Genomic DNA, 9,325 nt, shown 5'->3' on the forward strand with positions numbered 1-9,325 from the left:
CGCTCCCGCGTGGTACCTGCCGGTGGGCGGGGCCGAGCGAGGCCGAGCCCGAACCGAGCGGGGCCGAGGCGGAGTCGATTTGAGCCGAGTGAGGCCGAAGAGGAGCCGAGCGGGGCCGAAGCGGAGCCCAGCGGGGCCGAGCGGGCGCGATGGCGGCGACGCCGCCGCCCAAGCCCTGGGAGTCGCGGCGGCTGCCGGGCACCGCCACCGCCTTCCAGTGAGTGCGGGCGTCCCTCCCCGGGTGTCCCCGCCGCCGCAGCCATGGGGGTTCGTCCCCTCGGGCCGGCCGGGCCCGCTCCCCTGCGGCGGGCTCAAAGGTCGGGCCCGGCCGGGGCTGCCCCGCGCCGTGAGGGGCTTGTGCCGGGCGGGGAGGGACGGGCTCGGCTGAGGGGCTGCGGGCTCGAACCCCGCTGGTGGCAGAGGGAGGCTGCGGTGCGGTGTGGGGAGAGAAAGCCGGGTTGTCACCGAGGGGTACAGGGAGTTCACAGTCCCATCCTGGGAGGATTAAAAGTCCATTCTTGGGGACATTGGCGGGGCATTGCCAGCCCTTTCCTGGGAGCATTGCCAGCCCTTTCCTGGGGCATTGCCAGCCCTTTCCTGGGGGCATTGCCAGCCCTTTCCTGGGGGCATTGCCAGCCCTTTCCTGGGGCTGTGCAGCTCTGTGAGCCCCCGAGGCTCTGCAGGACGGGGGGAGCTGCGTGTCAGCCGCAGGAGTTGGAAGAGATCCCTGCGTGTTGTCAGTCCCAGATCTGTGTGTGTGTTCCCGGCTTCTGGGAGCTCTCCCTGAAAACCCAACCTGCTCGTGGATAAGGATGCACAGAAAGGGGCTTGTGAACTCCTTCTTTTTTATGGGAAGCCAAGGAAGGCCCGCTGGGTGGCTGAATGCTCGTCTTGTTTTGCTCCTGGTGCTGGTGATTGCAGTTGGAGGGAGCTGAAACTGGGCAAAAGGTTGAGCAGAAACTTCTCTGTGCTCTCTGCAGAGTGCTGAGCCAGCAGTTTGGTGCTGTTGGCTTTTCATTCTGGGTTTATTCACCCCATTTCAAACAGCTTCAGGCAGCTTTGAAGTGGGGTGCCTCAAATTGTCTAGAGGATAGAGGACTGTAGTGTGACTTACTGAGTTACACTAGCTCTGTTTGCTGGGGTAATAACTTATTTTTCCTCCTGTTTTCAACTGCTCAGAGAGTTACAGTCTGTGACGGAAAAAGCAGCACTGTAAAGATACAAATATTATTCTTTGCTGTGGAAACCTGTAAGTTTTGCTGAGAGGAAGCTGTTCCCTACCTTGTATGGAAATAGTGCAGCAAGCAGCAGCAGCTCCTTAGCAATTCCAGCTTGACTTCCTTCTTTTTTTTCTGAACTGCAGAAGTGGGAAGTTGTGGGACAAGGCAGTAAGCAAGGGAAATAGAATGTTTGACTTTTGGGGTGATAATGTGTGAATGAAAAACGTATATTTTTATTGGACAAAAAGCTGCCTGACAGAATTCAAATCCAGTCAAGCACTTCCAGAGTTGTATTATGAAGGGCATTGATAAAATTATTTAAATTTATGGGCATGCAAAGGAAAAGAAAAAATACTAAATTAAGACCTCTCTCTGCCAACACTTCTCAGTAGTTGATTTAGCTTGAAAATCTGCACACAGGTGATCAGGTGGTTGGGTAGAGAGGGAAATTGGGGACCCCAAAGCCCCTGCACATATTTTTGCATAATTACTTGGGTTCCAATTTAGGTCGTGCCACCCTTTAAGAGTGGATTCAGAGGAGCTCTCAAGATTTCTTCCTCCTGTGGTTCATTGTATAGAAGAGCTGGGAGCAAGGGTTGGAAATAAAGCTTTCAGATTGGAAAGTTCATAAAAGTTTGTGTTAGGGGCTTTCACATGCAGAATAATGACGTCAGTCAGAGCAGCAGGTTTGATGGCTCTGGGTTGTGTATTTCATGGGTTGATACATTAAATACACAATAAATGATAGAATAAATAGACAAAGGTTTTCCATGTTTACATTCCAGTTCCATGTTTACACTGGATATCTGATTTTGGGGGTTTTATCCCCCTGAAGGATCTGTGTTTCCATCTTTGGCTTCCATCAAACCCTGTTCAGCGTACTGAGTGTTGGGCTCCCAGGTTCCCTGTCTCCATGTGTCACAGGCATGTTTTCTGAAAAGTCCTTTACATAGGATTTTTCCTCCTGAGAAGCTGAGAGGCCTCAGGAACAAAATGTAACCAATGGTTATCTGCTGCTGTGGGATGCAACAGGTGCATCTGGGATTGGTCTTGTGTGGTTGTTTCTGATTAATGGCCAATCACAGTCCAGTTGTCTCAGACTCTTGGTCAGACACAAGCTTTTGTTATCATTCTTTCTTTTTCTGTTCTTAGCTAGCATTCTGATGAAATCCTTTCTTCTATTCTTTTAGTATAGTTTTAATATAATACATATCATAAAATAATAAATCAGCCTTCTGAAGCATGGAGTCAGATCCTCGTCTCTCCCCTCATCCTCAGACCCCTGTGAACACGGTCACAGCCCTGCTGCTGAAACTCTGTGGTGTTCAGGAGTCAGTGGAAGGGAAAACTTTAACTCTGGATTGTGTGAATGTGTTTAGGTCGGCTGACCTGGGTGACAGCGTGCTGACCCGGCCCGGGCAGCCCGCGGTGGCGCGGATCCCCCCGCCCGTCCTGCCCAGGCCCTCCCAGCAGACGAGCAGCAGCCTGAGCGCCTTCAGGCCGGCCTACAGCAGCTCCTTCTCGCCGGGCTATGGCTCCTACGGCTCCTCCTTCTACGGCAGCTACAGCCCCTACAGCTACGGCTACGGGGGGCTGGGCTACAACCGCTTCTGCGCCGAGGCCGTGCCCCCCAGCCGGTTCGTGCAGCAGGCCGAGGAGAGCAGCCGCGGCGCCTTCCAGTCCATCGAGAGCATCGTGCACGCCTTCGCCTCCGTCAGCATGATGATGGACGCCACCTTCTCCGCCGTCTACAACAGCTTCAGGGCCGTGCTGGATGTGGCCAACCACTTCTCCCGCCTCAAGATCCACTTCACCAAGGTGTTCTCGGCCTTTGCCCTCGTGAGAACTGTCAGGTACCTCTACCAGCGCCTGCGGCGCCTGCTGGGGCTGCGGCAGAGCTGCGACAACGAGGATCTGTGGGCTGAGAGCGAGGGCAAAGTGGCTCGCGCCGGCCTCGAAGACAAGGCGGCTAACTCTGCGAAATCCTGGCCCATTTTCCTGTTCTTTGCTGTCATACTGGGAGGCCCCTACCTGATTTGGAAGCTGCTTTCTACATACAGTGAGGAGGAAACAGGTAAAGATGGCCTGCAGCACCAGAGAAGCGCAGTGTGTATTGCTCCTTTTGTTGTCGCCTGTATAGTGATTAATCTCACACTACAGCAATAGTAATTAATAGATGCTAGGGGACATCTATTAGTACTGAATTTTAGGCATGTCATGCAGCCTGCTTAAGTAGCCTGTTGTTAAGATGTCATTTCCTGCTGAAGCTTTCTGTGATTCCAGAATCATGCTTCCTCTCAATTTCTGATTCCTTCCTCTTAGATGTGGCACTTTGGGTTGGGTGGGACAAGTGTTGGTTGGATTTGGACCCCAAATCTTGCTTTTCATGTTACTTCTGTGACTTCTCTATTGGAAAAGTTTTAGCAAGGAAGGGGAAGGGTTTTCTTCATTTTCCTTTGAAAAACACACCAAACTTTGTAACTCCAAGCTGATAAACTTGTGGTTTGTGTTTGCAAACAGTGTCTAGTAACTGGGCGAGTGGAGAAGATGACCATGTAGTTGGAAGAGCAGAATATGATTTCAATGCTCTCTCAGAAGAAGAAATTTCTTTCCGTGCTGGTGACATGCTAAGATTAGCACCCAAAGGTAAACTTTTGATTTTCTGGTAAACTTTTTTATTTTCTCAACACATGTGAAGTAAGTTATAGTGCAAGAGTCTGAAAGTTGAAAGAAAAAAGCCCCCAAACCACCTTATTTGACCAAATTCCTCATCCACACTGATTTTTACTCCCCATGAAGTGATTATTGCATTCTAATGAAACTTACAGAGTAGATTTGTTCAGTTCTGTTGGATTGCCCTGTAACCTGATGCATTTGCATTCTCCTCTGCAGAACAACAGCCCAAGATCCGTGGTTGGCTCCTGGCCAGTTACGACGGCCAAACAACAGGACTTGTGCCAGCTAATTACATCAAAATCCTGGGCAAAAGAAGAGGGAGGAGAGCAGTGGACCTGGAGAGGAGTGCAGAGCAGAGGCCAGCCTTTCCCAGCACAGCTGCCAGAGGAGCCCCTGCTGCTGCTGCTGCTGTGACTTTGGAGGAGCAGGAGGCAGCTTTTGAGACTGTTTTCGCTGGAAGCAGCAAAGCTCCTGCGGCATCGGACTCCGCTGTGGCTGCAGGAGAGAAGCAGGAGCTCTGAGGCACTTTGGTCAACAAAGCCACTGAACTGTGCTTTATTGACACCTCTTAGGGCTTGTTGAAATCTGGTTTGTAGTGGAGCACTGGTGGGGCTGTACCAGTTTTTGCTGCTACTGGCTGGTGAAGGGATGGAGAAATGATTGCTCAAATTTGTGGTATTTATTTTTGACTCACCTAAGGCTGTGCGTCAGTGATTCTATCCACCCACCTGGCAGCCACTCTGAGATCTTGAGATAGGAGAAGTGAGGCATTCATAAAATAGCAAACAAAGGAAAAAAAGAAAATAGGGACTGCCATCCTTGCTTAGGAGACAAAGCAACACCCAGTCTTCATAGGAGTATCAAGCTTCTTCAACAGATGTGCAAAGGGAAGATTGATTTCTGTGAGTTGTCCTCCAAAACATCACCCTCAGAACCATAAAGGAGTAACAGCACTTTGTCTCCCCCTGAAGGGAGGGAGAGCTGCAGGAGATGCACACAGTGGAATAGTTAAAAGGTTTAAGTTGCTTTTATAAGAAGTGGGGCTCTGTCATCAAGAACTCAGCTCTCAGGAAGAAAGGGACTGGGGAGGAAGGGAGGAGAAATAGAGTTCACAAAGGGAGAGCTGTGAGGCATCACCAGTAGCTCCAAGCAGTTCTGGTTGGTTTATTGAAAGGACATTGGAATTAAGGATATTCTGCAGTCAGACACCCATTAGTTGTTACTCCCTGAGCTAACTTTGCATCACTCTCAGCCATTTTGTGATGTAGCCTGCTAGCTGCCTATCTATCAGCTCCATCTCTATCTCAGCTTATTTCTGTCCTTTATTGATTTTATATCAGTGTCAAAATATCTCTCCTGTGTTTTTGGGCCTTGAGTTAGGGGAAGCTGAAAGTAATTGGAACATCAAAGAAAAATTAGCATTTCTTGCTTAATTGTGTCACTTAGAGAAGGTCTTGGAGTTGGACAAACTTTTCATGCTGCCTTTCAGGTGGTAAATTTTGCATCTGCCCAATAAAATTTTAGGGCTCCAGTTTATCAAAAGCCATAAAAATATTAAGACTGTTCAAAGTATTTTCTTCATATGGGTGTTTGAGAATTCTGTCTTGAAATACTGTTTTGGTTTTTTGTTAAATGAAGCAAAGACAATTAAAACTTTTTTTTTTCCTTGTAGTATGTATGTATAACATGTTGAACTTCTGAAGGTTACATCAGTGGATTAAATAACTAAGTTTGACTTAATCATTAAAATAATTGTTTTATTTTAAGGTTTATTGAAAATATAAGTAGGCAATTTCTTAATTGATTGAGTAGTTTCAGTTTGACCATTCCTACAGGGATCTTCGACACCCATTATGTGTTAACAAAGCTTTCAGTATTTATATTTTAATGGCATTTGCTGGCCTTGGCTTCTTAGAAGTCTGTTCAACACAACAAAACTCTAAAAAAAGGAGCAGAATTTTATTGAGCTAGAGTGGCTGAAAAGACAAATATTATGCTGGAACCTTGATTTGAAAGTAATCTCGGAATGCCTGTTGTTAATAAATAGAACATGAATTTCAGTGGTTGTGCTCAGGTATTGGGAGATGGTGATTAGAATAATTTATAGTAAATTGTTAGATTTTCAAATGCAGATGTAAAGGAAAAAGTAGTTAAAGGGCAAGTGAAAAACTTGAGGTTTAAAACAGAATATGTTCCTGAGACATTGCCCTGTGTACCAGAAAATTACCTGTATTTGAAAATTATATCTGTTGTTGAAATGAAAATAGCGGAAAAAATCTGAAATTTAAAATACAGAGAAGCAAAGGGGGGACGGGTGTATCATGTGTGCAATTCTGTGTGCAGAGTGTGTCCCTGGAGGGAATTCATTTACTGTTCTGAGATGTAATTAATGGACTGTCAGCCTCTCCTGTCAGTGAAAGATTTCAGAGGAAGGGTCTCTGAATGAATTAATTAATAAACCCCAAATTTTTTAAGAGCATCCATTCAGGTAGATTTTTTGACTTTCTGTCTGTTTTAGTTTTTTGAGGTTTTTTTCTCTGTTTTCTGGCTCAGAACAAGTTGAGAGGACAACACCATGATGCTTGTTGGAATGTTTTAAGTCTTATTTTTTAGAAGGATAAGTTTAATTTCACTTCCAGGTCATACTGTTTTGACAACAATTCTTTTAGCAGGAAGATAGTTTATCCTTACTTGAGTTGTCTTTATATTTGTTTGACTCAGCCTACAAGTCACTGTCATCATTGTATCTCCTAAATCTCAACAAGAATTTTGATCCTTTCAATCTTGCAATTACTTTAATTGGAAAAGTAGGCTCTGAGGAATGGAAGTGAGTTATTTAACTCCCAATTAATTGTATTGATTGCAGAAGGGTATTAAAGTTCATTGAAGTGAAATGACAGCACAATTTACTGTCTGTTTCTGTCCACGTGGCAGGCTACAGAAAACACCTGAATGAGCTGTGGGGGGTAGGAAGGCTGGTGGGCAGGCTGCTCCAGACTGGCTCAGCTTTAGCAAGGGGAGAGGAGCAGAAGGAGCAGGTGTGGCTGCCACAGAGAGCCTGGAACAGGAGATCAGACAGGAGAGGTGCCTGAAATACTGCCCAACCTAAGCTTTTAGGCTAGCAGCTTTATTTTGACTTACAAGTTACCTTTATTTACTTATAAATTACCTTCTTTAACTTACCAGTTACCTTTATGTTACTCTTCAGAATTATTTATAGACCTGTAGCAGAGCTAGAAGTCTGTAACAGAACTTTGACATCTGTTTATATAGTTCATTCTTGAATCTTACTGATACTGTTTAGTAGATCAACCATTTTCTGCTAGAGTATGTGAGCTACTGACAAATGCCACTGCTGAGTGGTTCTCAGGGTGCAAACTGAACATGAACATGCAAAGGGCCAAAGCTTTGTTCAGCTCTCTGAAAAATCAATTTAAAATCCTCTGTTTGTCTAGTAGAAATAAATGGGCCACTTTGCACAGGTTGAAAATTCTTCCTTGTGTGGAATTGGACTCCATCTGGGATATTAAGGTTCTTCTGACTTGGTGGGATTTGCTGCTGAGGTAAATACAAAGCAAATGCAGTTTCTTACAGATCTCCTCTGTTGGCAATGAAAACCTTCCAGAAGAGATGCAAACCTGGAAACCAGCACAGGGATTTCTTGCTAAACCACTGTAGGAATGCTCTTGTGTGCAATCATAGCAGAACTGTTCTTGATTTTCACAAAGGAATTATGTTCTTGTGTAACTCCTTCCAGATGTTTATCCATGCAGGTGTGGCCCAGGTGTTGGGATTGGTGACCATTTCTGGGCTCTAAAGGCAGGTGGTAATTGTGAGTGCCCACACATCCTTTCCTCTTCCTCTGCAGGGCACTCTGAAGCAGCTTTGGGCTGGTAAATCTGTGCCCTGCCTTCTGTGGCCACAGCAGCTCAGCCTTTAACTGCTGCATAATCTCTCCGTGGGACAATTGCACTGGTCTGACTGGTTTGACTGGTCACAGGGCATGATGTCAGTGCAGGCACCCCTGGATCCTCCTTACCTGCTTTGAGCAATTCCCTGAGTTTCACAACAGTCACAAAACCATCAGACTCCAGCAAGTGACAGGGATTATTTATGCTGTCAGAGTAGAAACACAGTCCTGTGCTTTTAGAAATGAAAAATACAAAGAGACAGCTCTACTACCTCTGAATTAATGTAACTGATCTAGCACAGCACATGAGTAAAATTTAAGATAGTGATTTTTTTTGTTTATTCTCAAATACTGATAATGTTTTTCCAGTTTAAAAAAAATAAACAGGAGGGGGCTGACTCCTGCCTAATAGCACAGATTAATGAAAAAACCATGTTCCAGTTCTCTGCCATACCATCAGGTTTCCATTCGTTGTGGAATGACTGGATGTCATCATAATGCATCAATATTCCAGCATTAGTTTATTCTGTGGGTGGTATGAAACCAGTGGGTTTCGCTTTCCCTGAGACCTGAGGGGAGCATTCAGACTGACTTAGGGAATTCAGATTTCAGATACTTCTCTAGATTGGCAGAATAATTTTTTCTGAATTTTTCTGTGCTTTTTTTTTTTTTTTTTGTGTTCTCTGTCCTCACTGTGTTATCTCACAGTTTGCAAGTAAGTTTTTTGGAAAGAAAATTATGAATATCCCAGATTTTTGCCAAATGACCATGAAGGGAAGGATTGTTATGTAGGAAATGGAGATCTGGGCTGGTCTTTATCGAGCACTGGTGGCTTCCCACAGGAAGCAATTTAAAAATGTTTGGGAATACTTGAGACAGCAGTAGCCATGCAGCAGGAATCAATGTGTGTGGGTGAAATAACAGCATTGGGACAGTGTGAGCCTGTGCAGGGTAGCTCTGCTGAGCCACTCCCAGCGCTGGGGCTGTTCTGTGTAATTAGCAACAATTTCAGTGTTCTGCTGCTGGTTTTTATGTTAACAGCGGCTCAAGTGCTTGCAGCAGCTGCAAACCTGGGAAAGGCTTCTCTGTGGTGGGAGCATGGAGCGCACTGACACATTGCTATTTAATTAATTAGCTGTGCTTACGTCACGAGCCAGACTCTCGTGTCTGATGCAATATTTATTTATTTTATATATTTGTTATCGTCGGGCGGTACGAGCTCCCCTGGCCGGGCTCGTCCTTCCCCGCGGGGTTCTGGCGGGCGGGAGCGCTGCGGTCAGCTGGGGCTGCGGGAAGCGGAGCCACCGGAGGGACAGGGCTGGCGTGACGTCATGACGGGTGTGCGTACGCCACTCTGATCGCGTCACTTGTGCGAGGCGCGCCGTGACGTCACCGTGACGCCGCACGGGGCGGCGCGTTGCCGGGGCGACCGGACGCCGCTCGCAGGGCGGGAGGGGGCGCCACCACGGCCGCCGCTGCACTGCGGCAAGGCGGGGCCGCCGCGCGCCCGGGGCGGGAG

At 46.7% G+C, this 9,325-nt stretch overlaps 1 protein-coding gene across 2 annotated transcripts; it reads left to right on the plus strand.

Moving 5' to 3' along the window:
• Nucleotides 1-69: 69 nt before the first annotated feature.
• Nucleotides 70-6,801, plus strand: PEX13 (peroxisomal biogenesis factor 13). 2 transcript variants are annotated; one of them, XM_064709775.1, is made up of 4 exons: nt 70-217; nt 2,600-3,294; nt 3,741-3,866; nt 4,113-6,801. In XM_064709775.1, the coding sequence occupies exons 1-4, from the start codon at nt 150-152 to the stop codon at nt 4,415-4,417; spliced, it is 1,194 nt and encodes a 397-aa protein (XP_064565845.1). In that variant the 5' UTR covers nt 70-149; the 3' UTR covers nt 4,418-6,801. The 2 variants fall into 2 exon arrangements, with proteins under 2 accessions (XP_064565845.1, XP_064565846.1); XM_064709776.1 differs by having other exon boundaries at nt 188-317.
• Nucleotides 6,802-9,325: the final 2,524 nt, after the last annotated feature.

This window comes from Zonotrichia leucophrys, chromosome 3 (genome assembly GCF_028769735.1).
Source record: "Zonotrichia leucophrys gambelii isolate GWCS_2022_RI chromosome 3, RI_Zleu_2.0, whole genome shotgun sequence".
In the NCBI taxonomy this organism is placed as follows: domain Eukaryota; kingdom Metazoa; phylum Chordata; class Aves; order Passeriformes; family Passerellidae; genus Zonotrichia; species Zonotrichia leucophrys.

What these genes read in the sequence shown, in the direction of transcription:
- PEX13 (XM_064709775.1), top strand. Translation starts at nt 150, where the DNA reads ATGGCGGCGACGCCGCCGCCCAAGCCCTGGGAGTCGCGGCGGCTGCCG. An exon ending in GGCACCGCCACCGCCTTCCA is followed by an intron (nt 218 to 2,599) that starts GTGAGTGCGGGC and finishes GAATGTGTTTAG; the next exon opens with GTCGGCTGACCTGGGTGACA. An exon ending in ATACAGTGAGGAGGAAACAG is followed by an intron (nt 3,295 to 3,740) that starts GTAAAGATGGCC and finishes GTTTGCAAACAG; the next exon opens with TGTCTAGTAACTGGGCGAGT.